The sequence below is a fragment of the Perna viridis genome, chromosome 7 (assembly GCF_037379345.1).
Source record: "Perna viridis isolate PV_CMFRI_1.1 ecotype Kerala chromosome 7, ASM3737934v1, whole genome shotgun sequence".
NCBI lineage: Eukaryota > Metazoa > Mollusca > Bivalvia > Mytilida > Mytilidae > Perna > Perna viridis.
In genome coordinates this window covers 2,393,220-2,419,667 of record NC_142451.1, presented here as the reverse complement: position 1 = coordinate 2,419,667, position 26,448 = coordinate 2,393,220, and the positions used below count along the sequence as shown (strand labels likewise).

The 26,448-nt window shown below is 31.0% G+C and overlaps 2 protein-coding genes across 3 annotated transcripts; one reads left to right on the top strand and one right to left on the bottom strand.

Annotated features, from left to right (window-relative positions):
• Positions 1 to 533: 533 nt before the first annotated feature.
• Positions 534 to 13,477, bottom strand: LOC148610945 (ADP-ribosylation factor-like protein 3). Its single transcript, XM_088590888.1, has 6 exons — positions 13,356 to 13,477; positions 8,295 to 8,438; positions 7,958 to 8,074; positions 7,594 to 7,644; positions 5,874 to 6,059; positions 534 to 3,901 (listed from the first exon to the last, which is right to left on the bottom strand). The coding sequence occupies exons 1-6, from the start codon at positions 13,356 to 13,358 to the stop codon at positions 3,857 to 3,859; spliced, it is 546 nt and encodes a 181-aa protein (XP_088447014.1). The 5' UTR covers positions 13,359 to 13,477; the 3' UTR covers positions 534 to 3,856.
• Positions 13,403 to 26,203, top strand: LOC148610944 (sideroflexin-2-like). Of its 2 annotated transcripts, XM_088590887.1 has the most exons (12): positions 13,470 to 13,536; positions 15,006 to 15,091; positions 15,634 to 15,800; positions 16,431 to 16,604; positions 17,075 to 17,173; positions 17,543 to 17,621; positions 20,007 to 20,092; positions 21,454 to 21,514; positions 22,459 to 22,525; positions 22,913 to 23,015; positions 23,210 to 23,257; positions 23,807 to 26,203. In XM_088590887.1, exons 3-12 carry the CDS (start codon positions 15,643 to 15,645, stop codon positions 23,916 to 23,918), a joined length of 987 nt encoding a protein of 328 aa, XP_088447013.1. In that variant the 5' UTR covers positions 13,470 to 13,536; positions 15,006 to 15,091; positions 15,634 to 15,642; the 3' UTR covers positions 23,919 to 26,203. The 2 variants fall into 2 exon arrangements, with proteins under 2 accessions (XP_088447011.1, XP_088447013.1); XM_088590885.1 differs by lacking the exon at positions 15,006 to 15,091 and having other exon boundaries at positions 13,403 to 13,536.
• The last annotated feature ends 245 nt before the right edge of the window (positions 26,204 to 26,448 follow it).

The window sequence follows — 26,448 nt, the reverse complement described above, 5'->3', positions numbered from 1 at the left end:
CTTATACACCTCAAGACATTACTCTTCCAAATCATACACTTATACACCTTACGACATTACTCTTCCAAGCCATACACTTATACACCTCAAGACATTACTCTACCAAATCATACACTTATTCACCTCAAGACATTACTCTTCCAAATCATACACCTTAAGACATTACTCTTCCAAATCATACAATTATAGACCTTAAGACATTACTCTTCCAAATCATACAATTATACACCTTAAGACATTACTCTTCCAAGTCATACACTTATACACCTCAAGACATTACTCCTCCAAGTCATACACTTATACACCTCAAGACATTACTCTTCCAAGCCATACACTTATACACCTCAAGACATTACTCTTCCAAATCATACACTAAAGACCTAAAGAAAACACATTAGCCCAATTCATAAAAAATTATTCAGAAATTGCATTTCCATGCATCTTTGTTTAGTTGGAGTCTAGTCATTTATATAACCCTTTCAAAAATAAAAATATCAATTTTCATCTAATTCTTAAAGAATTCAAAATCATAATTCATTACAAATGTTTATTTTTCTTGGAGTGTACATAATTATTACACAGATCCAGCAATGGAGTGAATTACAGGTATTGGACGGAACATTCAGTACAGAAATGACAAACAGGTATGTAAACATTTTCTATAGCTTAGAATGTTATAAATTCTGTTTGATATTTTTAACAAGCTTCAAACAAAACTTTTCATAAAGCTTGTCTCTAGAAATGATCTTAAAAAAAAAGACTTTATATTCTAAGCTTAAAGTTTACATGAAACAGATTTTGTGTAAAGAATATGAATCCTGATATAACAGATTACATACATGTAAATAAATGAACATGACAATAAATGCAATAACACAACAGCTTCCTTTGTCATAAATCAAAACAATTCTTTACACACTTACTTCAGATCTAACTATGCTAGTGCCCACATTTTTTCAGAACTTCTTACTAGTTACTACAGACTTTCACTTTGAAAATTGTGATTATCTTCAATTCTTTCAATACCTTTCAATTTATTTTTTTCAAATATATGTTCTAAACCGTTTTATAAGGAAAAAATAAACCATTTCTAACCTGACAAATCAAGGCAAATATGAACTGTAAAATCCACCAAAAGGTTAAGGAAGCCCACAATTTTCCAGAATATTTTTTGCACTTCTTGTCTGCACTTGCAAACCAAGTGTGTTACATCTTAATAATCCAAGATAATTTCTTAAAAACAAAAAAATTAAAAGGTTTGTACAATGAGGATGACATCTTTCTTACAAAAATTGTTGTTAGTAAGGCAGCTTCTCAGCCTTTGGTCATAATAAAATCTATGAAGAAGATTCAAAAATTTATCTTGATACATCTGATGATTTTTGTTGGAAAATCTTATTAAAATCCAAAATTTAAATGACAATTATTTTTTTAGTTATATTTGTAAATGTAAAAGTAACACTAAACAAGTTGTCAAACTCATCAAAGTTTTTTTTCCAATTCTAGTATGTGAATGGAAGAATTGTCTGCTCATTTTGATTTTTTTTGCTATTTATAAACTATTCTTAATCAAATCAGGTGGAGCTCAACTTTATCCCAATATAAAATTTTAAAAATTAGTGATACTTTCTTAATACTGAAGTAGTGCATAAACCCATCAACTTGCATTTTTCTGTGTACTTTTTTAAATATTATATAAGATTATGAATTTATGACAGAGTCAGCTGTGAACTGAAATTATACAGTACTAGCAGTATAGTGATTGTTTCTTAAATCCCAAAGATTTCATGTACACTTAATACTAGAACAAGAATGATATAATCATGTACAAAATGGAAATAATAGACTCTTACATTACTTCAACCTTAATTGTTTTAACATAATATGAATTCAAAATACAAACTTGTATGTAAATGAGACTTACACAGGACGGAATGTTATTTGATGTTTTCAGATCTTTTTTAATGGTTTTCATTTAATTTCATAAAGTAAATCCTATTTTGTCAACAGAGTATCAACTAGATTTTGGCATAAATAGTTTTAAAAAGGTGTAAATAAAAGATCTATAAATAGCTTGGTGGGATGAAAAATTCCCAACAATGTTAGAACTGTCAAATTTGCGAAGCAAATTTTTGGTCATTCCCTCCACAGTTATCGAACTTGTATCGCTGTGACATCTATGGCAACACTGCCTACAATAAGTCCAGCGCTCTAGACCACTCGGCCAGTTAGGCTATATAAAAATATAGCTTTGGCTGGCTGGGTCATTCCTCCTCATAGGATAAATCTAGGGCTGTAACTAAGTACATGATGTATGAAAGTACTGAACAGTTCATCTAGATGTTATTATACAGGATAGACGATCAAATTAATGATATATGTCGCAACAAATCAATATTATACAACATAGCGAAAAGAGTCCTCACATTCTGAGACGTTATATATAAATATTTAAGAAATAATTCGTGGCGGGGGTGGATTTGAACTCATTTTAACATGGGTACAGCATTTATATTCAATTATTTAAATGAGAATATAAATGCCAAACCCATGTTAAAATGAGTACAAATCTACCAAGGGAAGGAATTCTTTCTTTTCTAATATGAAAAATATGGTAATTTTTGTGACAAAGATTTCCCTAGGTGTACCCAAAATAACAGCTGTTCCGTTTTACCTTCTCTGTATGGAAGATTAAATTTGTATATTTATGTCATTGTATGTGTTAAATGTGTATAACTTATATAACTGATTTCAATTAGATAACCTCTCAGCCTTTAAATCATCGTGTAAATGAGTTTTTTGTTTTGAAGCGACAGTGAAAGAAAAGAGACAGTGCACAGGTACTAAAGGTGGGGTTGTACCGACATATACTGTTTGACAATATGTAGATGTCATATTAGAAATATATATAACACAAACAATTGTATTAATATAAGATATTATCAGAATAAGGAAGAAACTTGCACAATGCATTAAATGAAAAATATACAGCTAATAAACCTGAGCAAAGAACGAAACATGTATATAAAAATGAAGAAAGTACTCAGTAGCTACATTCTGAAATGTCGTGTATAAAAAAAAAAAAAAAAAGAAAGTTTTCGTACCACAAACATATAAATAATCAGTACGAACATGTAACTGTAGTAGCACTTAAAAAGCACTAAAATTAGCAATATAATGAGACAAAAACATTTATCAATTCTTCTACCTTGAAATCTGAAGTGGTTATTGATCCAATAATAGCACATCTGTGTTTTTATTGTAAAATTAATATCAAAATCTAATTTGGCTGTAAAAAGTTGTGTATGATTTAAAACCTTTCAGTTGGGTTCCATATATTTCACAAAACATTCAAAAGGTTATAAATTTCTCACAGACTTTTAAACACATTACATTCAATATTTCTCCAACCTTCATCAAACAAACAAAATAAATAATGCTGATGAAATAACAACCCACAAAAAAAAAATGAAAAAAAGTTCCTATAAAAAAAAAGTGATGTGTGATTAGTTGGATTATGAAATAGCTTGTTCATTTGTCAAAATACATTTATATATAATGTACATACAATGAATGTCAAGGACGTTAAAACCTCCTTAGAATTTGATCAAAATAATCTCATACAAGACCTGTATGAATGAATAAATTTTCTTTGATCCTATACATCCCATTAAAGAACTGATAAACACGATTTTTGTTTCACATACAATACCACCATGCCTGTATGTGCTTAAACCAATAAATAGATACATGATCTCCAACCATATGCAATATGATTAGTAATCTTTCACTGACAGTCTAGTTACAATGTTGACAAATACATAGTGAACAAAATCTTCTCTTGTACTAAAGTTCATCATTTCTTTGACTTGCATGTTTTAGATATCCAATCCAAACCCTCCTGATAAAAAAAAGAAAATACAATGAAGTAAGAAACAAATCTTTCCTCTTTTATCTACCCAGGACTTGACTTTTTATGAGCACCTCGGCAGCTGTTTCTAGAAAAGCAGAGGACGCTTACCCTACCAGTGCACCTGGTCCATGCCCCCAGTTTCTAGTGGAGTCTTAGTTGCTCATTTACTTTTGTTACTTTGTATGTATTCTTTTAGTTACTCTATGTTCTCTGTTGTGTATGTCTGTTTTCCATGCCTGGTCTTTGTCCTTGGGTTACATTCCTTTGATTTCCACTGGAATCTTGGTTCCCTTGATTACTCTTTGAACCCTGAACATTACTCTATATATCCATCAAAATTTTCTTTTTGTGGTGCGGAGCATAATTGTACAATTTCATAGAGTTCCATTTACTTTTACTTTATAAAACATTACAGCAGGGTTTTTTTCCAAAATTTTGAAAGCTTCAGTCACTTTTGCACAAGAAAAAGAGGACCATTTTAATAATATATTTTTTAATGTAGTATTTGCATCGGACATAAAGAAAATACATTGTATATTTCAGTATTGTTTGTTATTTAAAGCACTGTGTAAAGACATTAAAAAAAACTTAAATGTACATTGCATATGAATAAAGCACATTATTTTTTTCACTATCATGCAAGCATGTTTTCCAGACAATCCAAATAGCATACCTGCGTTTTGATTAAAAAAGAAAATCCTAAGCCTTTAATAATCATTAAATATAGAAATCCTTTTACACTAGCTGAGTAGCTCTTATATACTTATCAGCAACCATATATTCTATAAATCCCAGACATAATTTAAATGTCTTAAATATTGAAAAAATGCTGTTTTCTGCATGGCCATCCTTTGTAGAAACACAAAAATACATATAGCACAGTGTAGATATAAATATTTTCAAACAAGTATTTCCCCTATGTTGCCTATGAGGGAGATTCCATTTTTAGCACAATTTCAACTCCAGACTGAGTTCATGACAATTTTATGTCATTATTTCACAGTTATATTTAGTATTAGTCTCTGACAAGTTCATTGATAGTAACAATGATATTATCGAGATCTTAATATTGACGACATGCAACTACAAAATATAGTGATACCAGGGTAGTGACCAAATTACCAACATATGGTTAACACTTAAGTTTGATGTACAAAAATAAATGATAAATAATTTCTATGTCATTTTGATACAAAGTTAAAGAGAAGTAAAGATATTTTCCCAGATGAAATTATTTATAGACTATTAAAATGTGTGCATTAAGGTGACACTTGCGTGATCAAGAGATCAACATTTACTCCATGTGCCTGATTAGAGTAACTGGCAAATAGGGCAATTGTTAACACAAAATGTTGACACCTGTTGAGAGTTGAAATTAGCTTGGGGTAATAAATTGTCACTTTTGCCACTTGAGCCAATGTTGGGCTACAGCTCTTAATGTTTTTGTACTTTCAAAGATTTCAAGTGACGAAATGAGACTAAATTGTTTTTGTAATCCTAAAAAAAGTCTTTCGTCAATGACAAAAAAGACAAGCGCTAGAAAAATCACTGCATTACAGCCAGTATTGGTGTTTCTCTTACAAAATTAGGGCAAAGTGGCATGTCATAGAAAAACTCACTAAACTCAATGAATGAAGTGCTTGGCAGTGAGCAGTTTTACTGCAGAGGTTGAACCCTGAACATTACCGGTAGGTAAGACCTCTATAAATCCATCAAAATCTTCCTTTTGAAGCGTGCAGCATAATTGTAATATTTTATAATACACGTACCTTGAACACTGCAGTCAGTATAAGTGTTTCTCTACAGAGTTGTACTCCTATCAAAAACCATGAAAGTTTTGTTACTTTCCCCTCCCCTTATTCTATTTTTAGCAAACCTACACAGTACATTTTAACCAGTTTACCATCTTACCATTAGCAACCTCATATTTTTGGAAGGGTAAGTAAGCAAACTGCCTTACCTTAACACCCTCTCCTGTGAGAGCTGAACACGCCTGGATTTGCCATTTTCTATCTCTAACTGATTCTAGATTCAATCCTTCAGCTACTTCAGCAGCCGTGGCAGCATTCAATAAATCTTGTTTGTTTGCAAATATTAGTAGTGGTGCCCCCATCAATTTATCTTCCTCTAATAATTCTGCTAGCTCCTATAAAAAAATTAATTGTTAATAAATTGTAAAACCATGAATTGATGAGTTGAAGGATCAGTTTCTATAAATTTAATGTATTACAGTAAATAAATAAACTACAATTTTTACCATACTGTTAATTTTGATTCCAATATTCGCTTAAAATGTCATTCATAGAAAATAATAGCTTAAATCAATATCTAATCAGTACTACTTATGATCTTTGTCATTATCTTGAAAGAGAAAAGTCAATATGATAGTAATATTGGTATGTTATGTAAAATTATCAAGAGAATGAATTTTTTTTGTCTTTAGTGCAATTATTCAACAAAAGCAGACACAAAATTCTTAGTCTGTGTTTGTTTCTTTGTAACTGAAATAAATTTATTGGGATAATCGTGTAGTCTTGTTGTTGTACAAATTATCATTACTTTCTCTTCACTTTTTAACTAACAAAATGTGTTGAAGATTTTGCTAAGTAAACTTAATTATGTATACAATAAAGAAAACTGTACCACAAATATTGTTCATAATTGATGAGAAGGTACATGTAAATGGTCTTGGAATTTCTTTAAATGAGTTTTTATTTCTACATTTGACATGTTTAAACAGGTTTTCATAGTATTAAATGCATATCTACATATGTTGTCTAACCTTCCTATAAATTTCATACAGATTCATTGACTTCATTATTTGGTAGAAGCTGTGCTAAGAAAAATACTAAAATTGAATTTGCATGGATTTAACAATTGCCTAAAACATCTACCAAGTCTGCATATAATGTTTGACCTTTCCACAAAGTTTCATCAAATTCCACCCAGCAGTTTATGAAGAGATGTGGTTAAACGATGTGTTGACGGGTGAACAGACACAAAGATGGGCTAACAAACATACATAACACCCAAAACTTTTTTTTACCTTGTGATATAAAGTTCAATAAAATGAAAAATTATCCTGGAGTTAGAACATGAAGCAAGAGTGTCAAGAAAATAATCTAGTCCATCGTTGCTACTATTAAAAGTAGCTTTCAAGCCTACATTCAATTTTACCTGCCTCAGCTAGTAAGCATCAAACACTAATTTTACAATAGAACCAAGTTACTGAAAACTTCATCCGCAAGATAATATTTATCAACTTGATAACTTGTTGTACACAACTTTATACCTAGGGAACAACTTTTATCCAGCAGATAAATCTCATGAACAGCTGGACCTAGATGTATATAACTTTACACCCAGTGAACAACTTTTATCCAGCAGAAAAATCTTATGAACGACTGGACCTAGAAATATATAACTTTACACCCAGTGAACAACTTTTATCCAGCAGATAAATCTTATGAATGACTGGACCTAGAAATATATAACTTTACACCCAGTGAACAACTTTTATCCAGCAGATAAATCTTATGAACGACTGGACCTAGAAGTATATAACTTTACACCCAGTGAACAACTTTTATCAGGCAGAAAAATCTTAAGAACCACTTGACCAAGAAGTCAACATCTAAGTCACACATGAAAACATACCTACTTCAAATGGTGTTACTTACCAGACTTGTTTCTTCAAATCTTTTTCTATCTGAACTATCTATTACATAAATCTGAAATAAATACAATTACTGTATCATTAACTAACTTGATTTGATTTGTTACATGTAAAGGAAAAAGAAAAAATGTGTCACAGAAAATGCTTTTACTTTTTCATTTGCAGACATGGAAGTACAATCATGTTAGTACTATATTTAGTTACATTTCTAACTATATGAACATCATATCTGAATAAGAAGAATTATTTTGAGCTATTGATATTTTTCACCATTAAAGAGCATAGCTAATACCGATTTATGAAATAGAAAATAATTTGGCACAACACAATTAGGGAAATGTATATACTATATAACTTTGAATACTTACTAGTAAATCTGTATTTTCAAAATAGTTTTTCCAATAAGGCCTTATTCTTCTTTGACCACCAATATCCCATACATTTAATTTAAAACCAGGTGATGATACTGACTTAATATTGAAACCCTAAAAAAGAAAGCCATTTTTTTTGGTACATGTACATGGGCATAACAGAAAATAATCAAAGGTTAGAGAAATCAATTTGATTTCTACAATGAAAGTATCTTTAATTGTCACATTGATTCAATATGATTGGTTTATTGGAGCTGCAAAGTCTAACTATATTTTTATCCTTCATTCAAAACATGTACATGTAGTAGATTATCAAGAAACCTTTATATTTTACCTGAGTGGGTGTTATGTGTGTTATATCTTCTGATGCTAGTGATTTTAATATAGTGGTTTTCCCAGCATTGTCTAATCCTAAGAGTAAAATCCGTAATTCTTTATCGTTTCCAGATTTCATTTTCCGTAACAAATCTAGAAGACCCTGTAAAAATCATATAAAAAATTTAATAAGATCATTCAAATAAATTTCACTTACAAAATGTACATGTAATTTAAAAAAAAAAACTGGGTGAATCAACAGCATTACATAGTCTTCATAAATAATCTTATTGTATTGTAAAAATATAATTGATAGTATTTTGTCAACAATTGGCACTTAGCAACAAAAATCTCAGAATAATGGAACATCTTGTAAGGGATCATAAATTCTTTCTGATTGGGCATATCAATTATAAGTACAGAGGTTGGTTTTTTTTTATTTAACTGAGAAACATGTAACGTATATCAAAAGAGAGTCAACTCTTCCTTGATAAAAGGATGGCTGAGGTAAATTATGATTGAATTAAAAATGGGCTTAAAAACTGACTTCGAGTACAGTTGTACTAGCTGTAACTGTTTTATAAGTACATGTACATACATGTAGGAAACTGTTCTCTTTCATACATGTATAAAGTGTACATGCACAATAGGTGCTAACCATTTTATAACAGAAACATTCTTTACTTTTACCAGTGCAAAGATTTATAAATAAGTGCATAGTAAAGAAATGAAGTCCTCATATTTTTAAATGTTTTGCAAACTTTTTTTTGTGTGCAAATTTCTAAATCATTTGACCATTAGAGCAAAAAACTTTATTGTGGTTCAGACCTCAAATGCAAATATATACTGGATGAATAGAAGTGGTGAATCAGGAAACAAGTACATATAGGTACGTGTATTTCGGTACCTGACTGAATTGACATAAAATTAAGGTTAAATTACCAGAATGAAATAATCAACAATAAAATGGGTGTGATCTGGTTTACATTTTTTTTTATGCTGACAACTTATCGATGACTTGTCAACCTTGAGCTTTTGTCAATTCAATCAGGTGTCACCACATTAATTACTTGCAAATTTCATGGTCATCAAGGGTTAAGAAATGTTCATATTAAGTAATAAAATTAAAGATACATTTGTAGATGTACAAGTCAGTAACATATCATACTCAGACAAAGCAATGGTCATGAGCCTGGCACACTTTTTCTTCACTAGACCAGAATAAATATGTAACCCGTAGGCATACCCCTACCAACTTTTCCCTGTACCCAAATATATGTACTCATTTGTCGAAGTCTTCTTTATTAAGTGATATTTCTAGCTTATAATTTGTATGCATTTACAAAAATTATATGAAAGGTAGTCTAGAATCAATGATTTTTAAAAGGTTTTTTGAAAATTTGATATTTATTTGATTTTCAGTATTCATAAGTACCAAAAATGGCAAAATGTGTAACCCAAAGTTCCTGTACCAAAATCCAGGTCCGGTATTTTTGTTTTTTGTACAATTTAATAATATTTTTCACATTAGAACACAATAATATCATTAAAATATTCAAGGTCTATAAATTATAATCACATCAGAATCTATTCATGGGACTTTCTTTTTAATTCTTGGTAAGATCATACCCATTCTATGCTGGTACAGGGAATCGTGCTACAGTATGGTATAGAGTTAAAAAGACCAAAATACATGTCAATGACCAAAGTACACATGGAATGACCGAAAGACTGTACCGTGTTCTAGGATTCATATTTCCCGTTACCCGGGGCAAATGAAATTTTGGTCAGGGAAAGTTAGGTACTTAGTTACACTTTCCCATGGCAAGTTGAAACTTCATATGCTGTAAGGATTTGTTTTGTTAGGAGAGCAGTCACTGGCTGTAGGAAAGTTGATTTTATATGGATTTTTCCAGAGGAAAGCTCAATTTCTGAAAAATCCTAGAACACTGAGACATCTCAAAATATTAATTGTTCGCAAATTAATTCTCTTTCAAACAATATTTTTTTAAATATATTTTATTTAAAATAAAATTCTTTGAATATTTTGTGAATATACAACATTTTGAAGAGAGTATGAAAATCATGCATAATGAACTAAACGTGGTGGAATGCTACATTGATTTGACAAAACCTAAAAGATGGATTACACACACGTTCATATACATTTAATTTGATTAAATACGAAATATAATTATCACCTATCCCCCAATGTGTTCATTCCTGAACCATAGAAGTGGAGCCCTCACACCACGTAACGGCAATGAACAATGTGAGGGTGGGCAACTCCCCATTAGTTTTACATTTTCCCTTTAAACCAGTAATCAAAGAACCAAGACATAAAAAAATAGTTATTTTAAATACATAAATCTTGATGTTTTTTTTTTATCATTATTTTATTCAAAATTAAAATATATATCAAATATCCCAAGATTTACATGTAGGATCCCCGGAAGAGCTGTTTAAACATTAGCAAACTTTTAAATTTATTTAAATTTTTAATGTACATATCCTTTGTAGTCTACAAAAAAAAACTTAGTCATTTATTTTTTTTTTGTATTTAAGTTTGTAACTTATATTCTATACACAGAATATGTTTAAAAGAGGCAGGATTATCTCTCAAAATTCTGTTTAAATTTACAATACAATCTGTTCATTTCTTTTTATAAACTTCATCTTCAATAACATCACAAATATAATTTTCAGGTATTTCGGTTATTGGAGTTATCATTTTAATTGATGGACACACGTGTGTCATTACTATTTTATAATCTACATGTATAACACAATCGTTTAATCTTATACATGTAAATGTATAATAGACTTCTGTGGTAATAAACGTACATGTACATGTATTACTTGTTTGGCATGTGTCATATAATCCTCATCCAGTCATCTGCATGCTTTCTTTAGAGTACAATAAGTTTAATTACCTTCCTATTATTTGAAATTGATAAGTCAAAGTATAGAGGATTGTCATAATTATATTGAGTAAATACTTTAGATTGGTCATAAGAAAAATATAAGATGAGCCTTTGCTGTTACCTCTAAAGGATATCGTCCCACCTCGGCATACACAATAACATTACAATTATAAGTGCTTTGATATGATAAATCCTACTTAATTATGTTTATTTTTTAGCTTTCATTTCTTTAATTAAAAACCTTTTCTAAAAACATATTTTAAAAACTTAATATTAATTAAAAGGAGATACATGTATGTTAACTTTCTATTAGGTTCCCTTTTTGATGTCAAAGTCATCATGTTGGATTATGAAATTGTGAGGAACATCCTATAACAAAACAATTTTGTAATGTACCGGTACATATATGTACAGAAGTAACCCATATATTATAAAAATGATTAAGTCACTTATGTTCATAACATGCATTATCATTAAAATTTTGAGGTGTCTACAAGTCATTTCATGTGTATTTAGTTAATATACATTTATTAAGTACATGTGTAATTTGCATATTTTAACATCAAGTCAAAACAATACAATGAAACAAACTATAGCAAATTAATTACAGGATTCAGAAACAAGACTTTCAAGTATTATATCAATCCATCTCCTGAAAACATGAATAATAATTATATCTATGATATATAGCATAGCTCAAGAAAGTAGTGCTCTGGTGCTCATAATGTGCATTTGGTGTTACAGATGCAAAGTGAAGAGGTTGATATTTAATGTTCCAATTATTTACTCAGGTCATAAGCAATTTTCAAAATTATTCAATTGGCACAATGGGGATAGAATAATGTTTTTGTCATAAAGATCTTTATTTAGCTAGTTACACTGAAGATGAAGTCTGGAATGTAGGATTTGATCTTTGCATGATCCGCAATGGTAATAAATTGGTTTTTTGACTACCTCAATTTTGAGATGAGTTTTGAAGATTTTTACTGGTGGCGAGGTCTTAATATCATATGGTAGTATATTCCATAATCAAATAGTGGAGGGTAGAAAATAATTAGAATATTGGTATGTTCTACAATAAACTGATTGGATTAGGTCAGAATTATGAGTTGGATTTGATTTACATGTACTCTGTTAGGAGTCAGAGTTTGAAGATACTACAGTGTCATATTGTTCAAAATATTGTACATTGGTGTTAATTTGTGATTTTCTCGCCAAACACATAATTTCTGCCATCCAGTTTCTATATAAAAATAGTTAATTAATGTTAATCTAGTGGTACCCCCTGTAATTATTCTTGCTGTATCAATTTTAATCTTTTCAACAATGAGTTTTAGAATAGCAGTGTTTGTATCCCATATTACATCACCATATTCAAGAATCATTCTAATAAAAGTTCTGTATATTGGTCAATGATGCACATTTTGGTCTTATGATCTACCAGTATGACCACAAGTACAGGTTAAACATTTCAGGATGTACTTAAAAGGTAAGGATGAACTTAAAAAAAATATGTGCAGCAGATGGTATCAGATTGCTGAAAAAATTAATCTGTTATCAAGCTAAGTAGATTGAGCATGCATTTACTATTTGTATGTGTAATGGGAGAGAATGATTTGGCACACAAAATTATACTCCATCAGTGGGCATCACTGAAGATCAAACCCTACACCACTCAGTGACAAGCCAGCGACAAACCGTTTCGGCTAAAGAATTAATCCTTTAGCCAAGTCAGTTAACTGGCTATTCAAATCTCACTACCTTCTACAATGCAGGTAAGCCATCCTGCCACATTATTCTGATTTAAACCGATGAGGCGATATATAAATATTACTACTATTTCGAACTCCAAGTGCATTACAGAGGCCCAGCCTGAGAAAATCTGGACTATCTAGGATTGTTTCTTAATCTAAATAACAGTAAGCTCGGAGATTATGATTGACTACCACTAATGTTGGGAAACAGATATTGCACTTCCCTAGATTTGTATAGATAGGTAGTGAACACGACATTCAGCCGGTCTTTAGAGTGTGAAACTTGTTTGTTCACGCCATTTTTTTTTCAACAGAACAGTGGAGTTAAGTAAAAATGGTTATGTGACTATTTATTGTCATTTTCAATCAGTGTGTGATTGGTACGAAGTTGATAAGAATTACCATGATTGAAGACAAATATTTTGACCCTCAGTTTTAGCTTGGAGTAACTACGCGTGACGTAAGAGTCTCGGTATGAAATAGGATGACAGGACTGAATTTTCCTTTAAACCGAAGAGTTCAGCACAGCGCACCTGTTGCATTTAGCAGACTGCATGGGTTAAATTATTTAAGAACTGACTAAGTATGTCATAACATGTTGCAATTTACTTCGAAAACGAAATTTTATGCGAAGCGTTGTTTTGTAAAATTTGTAAACACTATGAGAATCACTCAGATTTAGCCTACCCTTTTCGTTTAATACTGTTACCTCAAGGCTCAAGTCTCAGCCTTAGGCCATGTAGGAACAGGTATTTGTTTCATATAAAAAAAATTGGTGGTCACCTCCTGCCTGTGGTCTAAGGCATGGACTCCAGACACACTATCACTGAGTTAACTCCCCTGATCAGTGTATTTTTGGAAAATTAATGATTGTGGTGCTAATTTCCTTGCTGACATTTAGAATGAAATTTACAATAGTTTTAATCTACTTAAATGGATTTAAATGAGCAGGGGGAAGGTGTATGAAAGAGTATACTGCTTTAACCTCTTCTAATGTAAAACTTGTTCTGATATATTAATATAGAGTAAGCATTGCCGCTATCAGCGATCATAGTGAGCTTTACTGTACTTGTACCGTCAGTACAAGACTCGTAAGAATAGTAAAGCACATTAAAACTCTTTGGCGCAAAGGGGTGGGGTCGGACGAGAATATTTGTTTCACAAGTGTAATATCTTTACATATATTTCAGTAACAAGCGAAATCAATATTTCTATTTGAAAACCTGCCTTGTTAAATAATGGGGGATGTGTTTTTTTTTCAATAAATTAGTAAAAAAAATATGTTTTACCAAAAATTTGAACTTTTTTTTCTTTTTCCAAAAAGATCCAAGCCCCCTTTTCCTCATGCTTTCAAAATGGTAGATGACTTTCTAGAACTTCACCATATATTACAATTTTTAATCGTGAAAGGCATCTTTGGCAACATCCTTTTCAGGTCAGTATGTCAGGTTAATTTGTACAGATACTGAAAATATTACAGTTCTCCACGAATGTTGGGGATATTTTACACATACTATGTGACTTAAACAAAATTCTGACACAACTGACAGCTCTAAATTACAAAAAAGAAAACAATTGCCTTTCCTATCTTAAAAAAGCTATGCTTCAATTTGGATAAAATAATCAGTTATATTTTTCTGAGGCGGATAGGTTCTTGACAACAGCAACAGTGGAACAGCAGAGATACACGTGACATGAGTATATCCACGTTTTTTTCGAACTTTTTGAAAACACATCAAATTCACTATTTTTAATAAGTGACTGAAAAAAGAAAAGACTCATAAACTATCAGAAAAGATGAAGTTATTTTTACTGAAATGTAATCTTAACCTATATATTTCTATTCGTTTGATATAAGGTAATCAATATATTAGCCAAACAGTAAAATTTACCATTACCTTTATAATTAAGCACTTTTCACAGAAGTTTAATAATGGATGTCTCTGATCGATGCATCATCTTAAAAATTTTACAAAAAAATAAGTGGTAAATGCTCTGATAAACTCAACGACAGATCCCTTTTCTTTTCTTTTCTGATTGAAATTCCAACAGCTCCGGTGTATGCTAAGGTTTTGTGCCATACTACTCCAAAATCAAGGATCAAAGACAACTCTATTGGAGTACCATGACCAAAACAAGTAATAATATTTTACATCCATGGTAGTTGCATAATTTCTGAGTGACAAATATTGGAATGAGAAAAAATTTGCCTTGAACAAGAAGAAGGCTCATAGTTAAAATTTGTTTCATGTTTATGTGATAAGTTCACCACATAAGATGGCTATCCAGGTCATTAGACTTTGAAAATGCCATATTAATCATGTGGTAGGTAGGTTGAAAAAATTATGTGTTTTTGGCATGAACTACATGTAGGTACACTGGCATATTGACTGGTATGCTTTTCTAGGTTGAAATGTACACCAGCAGCTTTCTTTTTAATATGATCAAATGCATGTAACATACATGCAAAATCCTGGTAAAATCATCATACAAGTCCAGGTCATTCATTTTGTAAAAGTAAGAAATATGATTGGATATTCCAATGTAAGGATTGTATCACAAAAAAGGTTTTCTTTTCTAGCTTATTTTATTTGTATTTTAACTATATTGTGTAACATACATGTAGTCTGTACAATAGCCATATATGATTAAGCAATGCAAATAATTACTTGCATTACAGAAACTGCAGATGTCTCCTGAGCTGACCTTTGACCTAGATAAACCAATATGGAATCAGAACACATTTTATGGTAGATTGAAATACTTTCAATGGATAACAGATCCTCGGAACAGCTTAGTTTCTACACAGACACTATTTGGTGCAAAAGACCTAATTAATAATGTCAGGTATAAATAGTAACAACTACATGTCCTAATATCCCCATCAGGGGGGGACCTAGCATACATCCCCTTTAATATTTGGAGAAAATTTTTTGTACAAATTCTTGCTTTTTCACATTTTCTACCCCTTTTTCCAAATTTTCCTGCCTTGCTTTGTATGGTCTTTTTATTCCCCTTAAGCTCATTGCCTGGATCTTCCCCTGCCATCAATGTTAGATTGCTGTTCTAAAATTATATTGTCCATTCATATGTAAGGCGTGTTGTGCCTTCTCAAAAATAAATATGAAAAGAGGTATAGTATAGCCTGGGACCCATACTATTGAAAAAAGAGCATGAAAATAGTGATTTTGGTAAATAGTCTTTGTCCTCTAAGGCAATGTTTTATACAGTATCCTGAAAATAATTTAAAATTAAAATCCTTGATAAGGACCATTACAGTTTTCATTGTATTGATGAAGTGATTTCTGGATTACAAATCTGATACAGTAGAGTTTTAATTATGTACAAATTTTGTGACAATATTTCAAGTCAGAGTCAAGAAATTTTGGAACATATTTCTCTTTAGAAATTGGGCAAAAACTTGGATCCAAAACAAGGGCTAAAAATCACTTATATAGGACAAACTTTTTTTTTTAGAAAAAATGGTAAAATACCCTCAGGATTAACAGTTGGAGATGTTAGAAAAGCTCAACAACTTTATTTGTCTGCTTTTCATCCTGACACAGGTGACCTTCAGAATGTTATAGGTCGAATGTCATTCCAAGTTCCAGGTGGTATGGTTCTTATTGGTGCCATGATTACTTGGTATAGGTGAGAAGTTCTATGTAAGATTTTAGACCCACAACCAAAACCATAAGTCAGCTTGAAGTCAGATAAGTCTCAATTACAGCTCTGTACAGTTTAATTGATGAAATGATCTTAGTTCGGCCGACACAGAAATTCTGATGTTGGTAAAACTGAATTGGCAGTCTTGGAAAGCACTTGAAGTGATGGGTTCCAAAACTAATTCAGAACCAGACCAGACATATTTCCAGTGCCCTTGTAGGTCCATCAAATGCTGACTGATATTTATAATTCAACACTTCATATGTCCTATGGCAATCTATATCTAATGTAATCTGCCACTTTAATAGTGGCAATTTAAATATAATACAAATCTCAGCTTAGGAAATAGACTTCAATTACCACAATTAAAATAATTGCCTGTTATTTTTTATATGTTTATCTATGGAAACATTAAAAATTCAATGACAAAACTTCATAAAACTTTTGTTTTCTAGAGGGACAGCTGCAGTTATCTTCTGGCAATGGGCTAACCAGTCATTTAATGCTCTAGTTAACTATACCAACAGAAATGCAGCCTCAGAATTGACAACAGGGTAATCTAGATGAGATCAAAAGATTCTATTTACTTCCTGTGTGAAGGGAAAGAATTAAGCTAAGTCTGATTATCATAGGGAATTGTATGAACTGGTTGAAGTTATGTATGAAAAAACTAAACTGCTTTAGTAACCATGAAAGCTATTTCAGTGACTGAACATTTTCCAGGGTAGAAATACAGATCTTGATAGCAATATATGTTAACTTTTGATTAGTCTTGTAAAACTCTGAAGAATATAGTCTGAAAATATCATACAAGTTTATATAAAAAAGTTGATTTGTATAAGTCAATTTTGTTTTCTTATTAATATTTAAAGTAATTTCTTTTCTAGTACAATGAAATTTATAATCCACTATTTTTGTTTCAGAAAGATTGCAACAGCATATGTGTCAGCTACTGTTTCAGCAGTAGTTACTGCCCTTGGTCTAAAAGCTATTTTAGCAAATGTAAGGCTTCACTTATAGGTTATTATATTATTCTATTTCATTTAGACTTGTTTCAGGCCTGATGATGTATATGAATTCAGAAATGATCGTCAAAACTGTATTGAGTTATACGCTTAAGTATTTCTAAAAGGGAATTATTTTAATGCAAGTAAGTTAGAATTTTGTCAATCTACTTATATGCAGACTTTGATCTAAAAGTTATTGCATTTGCTAATTTTTGCAATTTCAGTCAAATCAACATATTTGCAGGAACATAATTTTGGAAATATAAGTGTATATTATATTAGACAGGCACTTTATTTGAGGCTCATTTTTCAATCACGAAAAATATTGAAAAGTATTAAATATTTTTAGATTTGTATTTATTTAATCTCTTAGAAATATCTGCCTATTTGTATAATGTTATGTTGACCACCTTGCTTTCAAATTAAGAAAATGAGGTCACAAATTAAAAAAAAATTATATGTTTTTATATGACCCCAAAAAATTACAATAATATATTGGTAAGGTGTAGTTGTCTGTGTTGTCGTTGTCCATTGACACATGATTTTCGTGCAATAACTTGAGTATTAGTTGGTTGATCTTTATGAAATTTTATAGCAAGGTTTCAAACCACAAAACAAAGATTGGTATTGATTTTGGTGGTTATGGCTTAACCATTTTAGTATTAAGGGCCAAAAAGGGCCTAAACATGCATTTCATGGAATTTAATTACTGGTATATAACTCCAATGAGAGCATTGGAATGCCTATGATATTGTTCCACAATATTCTATATCACAATGGTCAGACTTTGATTGATTTTTTGGGGTAAAGACTTAAGTAGCTGTCTTTGTATGAATCAAGCAAAATCTGAAAAATGTGATACACCCCAAAAAAGGCTACATATTTTTATTTTGGAAATTAAGTTGTTTTATGGGTCTATATTATGAAATGTGTAATTATTCATTCAAATCTGTCTGCTCTTAGGAGATATTCAATATTGAAAATCCAATAGATTCTGTTATATTTGAATGTCATTTACAGAGTTATCTCCCTTAATTTTGAAATAATACAGTGCATTCTATATAACTTTAATCTCCTAGGAACACGGGATATATGAAAAACCGAATGTTAATTACTGTTTACTATGGCAATTCAAACAAAATATCAAAAATAAAAATATGTAGGCTTTTCACCCATGAATAACATTTTGCCTGATTCTTAGCTGGAGTGTTACTTAACTTTTCTGAAATTCGGAGCAAAAAAAGGGGGCAAGAAACATGCATTTTCCTGATGTCCAGGCAATAACTTGACTATTAGTAATTGAATCTTTTTGAAATTGTATTACAAGGTGCCATGCAACCAAAGGAAGACTGGGAATGATTTTTGGGGTGGTGACTTGAGCCTAGTAAGAATAAGTGCCACAAAGGAGTTAGAAACAAGTTTTTTTTTTTTTATTTCTTGAGCATAGTTTGTTTTTTTCTGGTCTGATTTTTTTTTATTGAATTCCTCATGGGGGTCCTTGCCTGTGTTTTTCAATCAGATTTCAGAATCTTTTACAGTTTTCAAGTTATAAGGGTCCAAAGGGGGCAATCCTTCAAAAATTGTCTTTTTTATTTTGTTGCGATTTTGAAGATTTTTATTTGATTAGATTCCTCATGAAAATCCTGCCTGCATTTTTCAATCAGTTTTCAGATATTTCTTTTGGTTTTAAGGCCAAAGGGAACACATCCCAAAGAATCATCTTTTTAATTTTTGATACGATTTTGAAGATTTTTTTAAATTGGATTCATTATTGAAATCCTAGCCTCAATACAAGAGCTTTAAAAAGTATGCTGAACAAATTAAACCTATCATTACTATTTTTGAGATATTGAGGTACAAAGTTATCCATGTATATACCATAATGCAGACCTTACTTAAATTGAATTTCAAAATATTATGCAATATTGTGTCCAAATGAGTTGTTGTGCCCATAATGAATGTTAAGTCCCTATGTATAGTGTGTCAAAAACTATTATGCCCACACTTGCCTCAAGTGAACAGAGTTGAACTGGCTGCAGTCGTATCATGCTGCACTCGGTGAAGTTTCTTATTCTCTTTTCCCCACAGAAACTCCAGATTGAACTTCATTTGAAAAGTATGATGTAGTAAATAGTGCATGATATTTTGAGTCAAATTGCGATATTTGGACCAGTTGGTTGCCCTGAAATAGTCAATGGGCAACCAACTGGTCTATACATCGCCATATGACATTCAGCATCATCTGCTAAATAATACCTCACGAAAATTATTTGTTTTAAATGTTTGAGTTAAATTCTGAAACAAATCTGTTCTAAACTTACTTTAATTTTCTCTTCATAAATTTGAAGATGATAAAACCCAGAGACATGTTTATTTTCAGAGAGCATCACCATTTTTCCAACGACTGGTACCTTTTGCTGCTGTAGCTGCTGCTAATGCTGTAAATATACCATTGATGAGACAAAAGTAAGCTGTAAAATTATATTTTTAGGATCATTAAACAACAATATCATAATAGTCACTACAGAGGAATTATTTGCCATATTCTGTTGGTTAGGTGAAAATGTAAAGATTATTTAGAATGTATGTTTTGAAAGATAATACTAATAATATTATATTGCTATTCTTTTGCTGTAACTGTACTATGGACATGGTTCTTATTGATTATTTTTTTTCTATAACTCTGCACAATTACTTTTATCTTAAATTTTGAATGATCGGTTTTCTCCTACAATGTAGTTTTAAAAATACTTGTGTTTATTTATGATTACCTTTGATAAGTTGGGAGTATATAGTGATAGGGTGGTACTTCTTTCCTTTAGGTAAAGTGATACTCTTCTCTTAGCTGTTCCTAAAACCACTGAGTGGAATTTGATGCAATTTTTACAGAATCTCTTTTATATATTCCCTTTGTGCGCCTCCTATTTTGGATTTTGATAAAAATCAATTTGGAGGTTTCATATTGCTAAACTTGTAAATATGGGTACACGGGGTACTCATCTCTTATCCATATCTCCTACTACGCCACTGGACATTACTTATCTTGACATACATTTAGAGGTTGATTGTAAAGGAAAACTATTGACTAAACTTTACGACAAACATGATGACTTTTCATTCTGAAATGTCAATTGTCTTTTCATCTGTGGCAACATCCCTTCAGCACCTGCATATAGAGTTTTCATATCACAACTCGTACATTATTCCAGAGCTTGTCGTAACTATGCAAACTTTTTTTATCCCAACAGACTTCTTACAATAAAGCTTCTGGAACAGGGTTATGTTGCTACAAGATTGAAGTCATCACTGCAGAAGTTTTATGGTTGTCATCATGAAATATTGGATTGTTACAATGTATCCATCAGCACCATGAAAACTTATTTGTTCAACGTGTCATAGTTTTATTTTCCTCTTTCGTCTACCCCGGACTTAACTTTTTATGTGCAACTCAGGGGGTATTTCTAGCAGAAGACACTTACCCTACCGGTGCACATAGTTCATACTCCCAGTTTTTAGTGGAGTCAGAGTAGCTCATTTACTTTTGTGACTTTGTATGTATTATTTTAATAACTTTTGTTCTTTGTTGAGTTTATCTGTTTTCCATGTCTGGTCTTTGTCCCTGGATTACATTCTTTTGATTTCCACTAGAATTTTGGTTTCCTTACTCTTTCACAGAATCTTCATGACATATTCTCATTTTACACCTCCTATTTAAGATTTTGATCCTAATCAATTTGGAGGTCAAAAGGTGCATGTTATTAAATGGGGAAATGAGAGGAGCATTAATTTAGTGAGAAATATCTAGCTTATAAACTGACTTTTTCCAGTGAGATACTTCATGGAGTTCCTCTGTATGATGAAAATAACAACAGAGTTGCTGAATCCAGGGTTTGTTTTATTTCTCTGACTTAGATTTAATGAATGAACACACCATTAAACTTATAGAACAGTTAGTCTTTCTGTTGTAGGTGTCAAGTTAGGGCTTACCCTGAGGTAGAACACTTCTAGAATTTGTACAATTTATTATAAATCAGGATTACTTCCACAAAACATACTATTAAAGTGCAGCTCTGCCTTAAAACCAAGCAGAATCTTGTGATTAGTGATACATGCATTTCCTTATCCCAAATATGCTTTGATTGGAAATCCGTCAGTAGGCCTCATAGAAACTGTATGAAAAATAAAAAGGGCAAATGAAAGTTGCCTACTGGAGATATCCACACTTAAAATTGGTAACGTTCTACTACAAAAAAGTACAGGGAAATTTCCCGCCAGAGTTTTTACACTCTAACCAGTCAAAAAGCAGATCTAAGGAAAAAAAGGTAGCTGTTATTGAACACTTCTCAATCTCTACAGTCATACTTGATAAAAATCCATCATATATTTCCTACATATATTACTTTCAATAATATTTATTTATATAACTCCAGTAATGTTAAACAATAAGATACATGCACTAACAGCATTGATTCATATGATGTCTTAAAAAGGATGACAACAAAGCATTAGGTACCGGTATCTAAAATTACAAAAATATTCCCAAAACAAAAGCCAAAAAAAATCAGAAATGAAAATGGAAGTGAAACGAAACAGAAAGACAGTAAGAACTCAATTTGAATAAGTTTGTGAAAAATCTGAAAATGAATATAATAAGCTAAAATATTGACCAGATTTCAGTTGTAGCAGATGACAGTCTCTTTTGCTCATTAAATTTTAGTTTTCTGTTTCTTTCAGTTGCTACATACTTTTTATTTTTGTTATTCTAATTTTTAATGTCTGTTTTATACTATACTAGTAGTTCTTTTGATTTTCTCACTGTTTTCTGTTTTTAGTATGCTGCAGGAAAGGGTATCAGTCTTGTGGTGTTGTCACGGATACTGATGGCAGCACCAAGCATGGGTAAGTGTTATGACAGATATTATTATATATTCTGGTCATCTTTAGTTGTCACTTGTATCCTGATTTATTCAGTTATCAGAGTTATCAAATAGCTGTGTTGACGAACTAATTTCCCTTTACAGTTATAAAAAAAATTACATCATAAACTTAATTCTTTAAGGACCTCAGAATTACTTTAAAGTCTGAAACTTTAACAGGTGGTTGTATATATATGAGTTCTATCACCAATGTAATGATAACATTTGTTAGTAAAGCTGCACAGCAAAATAGTTTTTATTCACCTTTAAGGTGATTGTTGTTTATTGTCTAGTACAGTAGGGGACATAACTCTTGATTTTGTTGTCTAGTGCAATAGGGAACATTAACTCTTGATTTTGTTTTCTACAGTGTTATTACCTATACTGATGGAGAGGATAGAACATAAAGCCTGGATGATTAAATATGGTCGTTATATAAATGCACCATTCCAGACATTTTTATCAGGATTGAGGTTAGTATTTATTGAATGCATTATATAAAAAAAAAATATGAAATATTTGTTATTGAAATGAATTATGATGAATTGAATGCAGGAAGTAGAATGTATGAATGGTCCTTTAATTCTGATGCACTAATTGCATGCACCCCTTATATACATGTACATGTGTTTTTTAATTAATGATTCGAATTTCTTTTTAATTTTAGTTTGTTAGTCATGGTACCTATTGGTTGTGCTCTGTTTAATCAGAGATGGTGAGTATTTGTTTGTCCTTTCTTTGTGATCTTCCAACTCGATAAAGTGGTGTCAAATCCAAGTTTATACATGTAGTCCAGCAATATACATGTAGTTGTAGGATATGGCTTATCTGAATCTACCACAATAGATAACACTACTGTAAACTAATTTGTCTTTGGAGGTGATCCCCTTTTTGCTAATTTTGTAAGGAAGAATAAAAACTACAAGAAACAAGTCGCTATATTATATATATTTGGCAGAGTGTAAGTCATGCTAGTGATATTTTGAAACAGAGTAATAGTTTCTATGAATAGAAGTTGGTAACATAGATTCTTGTGATGATTATGAATGGGCTTCATGACTTAGAATATGAATTCTTAAGGGCACATGCAGAAGCAAAAAAGAAAACTGTTTTAAATGACTATGGATTCATGAATGCAAAGTGTCAAAACAATATATAATTGTACAAAAAATCCAATCAAATGACAATTAGTTCAGGAACTGTAATAAAGAAAAAGATTACTGTCATTGTATGATTGTAAACTAAACTATATATTATATTCCAGTTCCATATCAACAGAAAAATTAAAAGTTCTCGATCACCAGAGTTATGGTAAGGTTGTCAGCAGATATGGAGAGAACATGCCTAAAACTCTTTACTTTAATAAAGGATTGTGATGGAAGCTTTATTGTAGCAATTGAACATATCAATTTGAGTACTGTGATAGTACTATTATTTTTTGGGTACCATTTTATGTGGTTTTCATGGGTAGACCAAACCATGAAATTTGGTTCCCAACGAAAAGGAGATTTTCGTTGATGTGTATACTGCAAAAATCAAAACCATGATATTGTTTATCTTCCATAAACCAAGAAAATTGGTATCCTTAAATGAAAGTACAGAAGTTATCAGCATTACAGAGTTAACCATGTCATTGCCATTATATTGATATAATATCTAGATGTAAGAAAACACTGAGGCTTTTAATGATCCCCAAAACAAAGTTTTAGTTCAAAGAAAATTAATATCATTTGCATCAGTTTTAGGGAAAATGATCCAACTTTAATTTCTAAATATTAATCAAACTCCTTATTTAATAGTAAAAGTCGGGCAATTTTTTAAATCAGCCTTGCAGTCTTTTACTATCAAATACAAGCACCTGATTGAAGGACTGTAACAAGTTAAATTAAAATCGCATAAGTATTATTGCAGTTTGTATTTTGGTAGGCATTATGATATGATAAATATATATTGAAGTTAATGCCATGTGTTGTGTTGCCCTTGTTGAATTTTTCAAATGTGTAGTTCTTTTATATTTTATGTTTTTGCTTGGCTCTTGCTTTTGTCTTGTCTTATAATTAAAGTTTTGAATATTCTCTTCACCATGACCATTAGTCCCTTTATTTTACAATAAAATGGAGCTCTATATTTTATAAAGAATACTCTGAGATATCCAGGGGCGGATCTAGACACTTTGAAAAGGAGGGGTGCCAGCTGGGGTTCCTGAGAAAAAGGATGGGTGCTAGGACATTAACATTTTTGTCAATTTTACCCATGAAAATGACAAATTTTCCAATAAAAAGGAGGGGTGCAAACCTATGCTGGATCTGCCTCTGGATATCAGTATAGTACATGTAGTTATTTATTCTAGTCAGAAGTGTTATATAGTTAATCCTAGGTAGTGTTATGTATTATTGATGAAGTTTATAGAAACAAAACCAATACAGATTTTTATAGAACTGTTAGTGCAAATTAAATTTTGTAGTTTGTATACATGTATATGAACTTTTGTCAGACATCCTGTTACACATCTTTTTTACGATTTAACTGTTTAGAGGATTAATTGATACAAGATATTTATTGTTGAATTTGTACAAGATATTTATTGTTGAATTTGTACAAGGGAGAATCCAATGTACATGTATCCAATGTAAGCATTTTACAAGGGCATTTTTGATACAAATCTTTAAACCAAGCTTCTGTACATGTAGACACTTCTGAAGTTAGAATGCCCAAGTGAAAAAAGTCACTGATGAATTTTACTTATCGAAATACAACTCGCTTACTGACTTTTTATTAAATGTAAATGTACATATGAAGCATTATTACTATAGTATTAATGAAATAATGGACCAGTTATAAGTCTGTAATAATGACTGAAGAAATACTGTAATGATTGGAGTCCAAGCCAAGGACTATTACAATCTTCCAAGAGCCATTCATTATTACTGATACTGGGTTTATTATGAAGAAGATATTTCTTAATACATTAATTAACTAGTTTTTAAAATCGTTGCTTGTCTTAGCAGTCAACATGTACATTAAATTTAATAACATGTATTTTCTAAATACTCAGTTCAAAATTAAAATGACAAAATAATTTTTAATTTCTTTTTGTATATTGTTAACAAGAAAATATTCATAATATGAAATGGACATCCCTACACTTGCATCTGTTCTTGCTAAATTAATGATGTAACAAAGCCTATTTTTAGGGAGTCCTAACGGACCAGTTTAAAAAGCCAAAATAAGGCAAAACAGCAGGTTTAACCTATTATGGACAGGCAAGAAAAATAATACCAGTTATAATAATGTCGTTATATGATGGAAATGATATGGTCTTGGAAAAATGTGCAAGTAGGTGGTTATTTTGTATCCAATTGAACCAGATTTGTATCATTAGTCTGTTATAGCAGTTCTTGTTCTGGTAATAAGATCTAAAGTTTTTATGTTTTCTTTTCTTTGAAATCCATTTTGATTATGCTGTAACTGTGATGGTATTTTGAATTCATGATTTTAAATATAAACTGAGAGTTCTGGATTAGTGTTTGAACATTTAGCTCAGAGTACTCAAAATGAGTTAACAGTACTTAATAAGTAATGCTCTTATTTTAAATTCATGTACTAGTATTATTTTTGAGGACTAATATATTTTGAAATAAAAAGTATTTTATGACAGATAGACTTTTTATTAATCGAAGCCTAACTTCATAAAAAACATTCTGGAGCTTAAACAAGTACTAGTATAAGAATCACGAGAGACTGGTTAAAGGCAGCCAACATATACCCTTATATTGTTACTCATTGCATGAAATGTTAGTGCTGATAAGGATCTCTCAGATTGACGGAATTGTTAACATTGACTTTAGGATGTCTCAGATTTCATGAAATGTTGATGCTGGCAAGAGTATGTCTCTGGTTGAATGA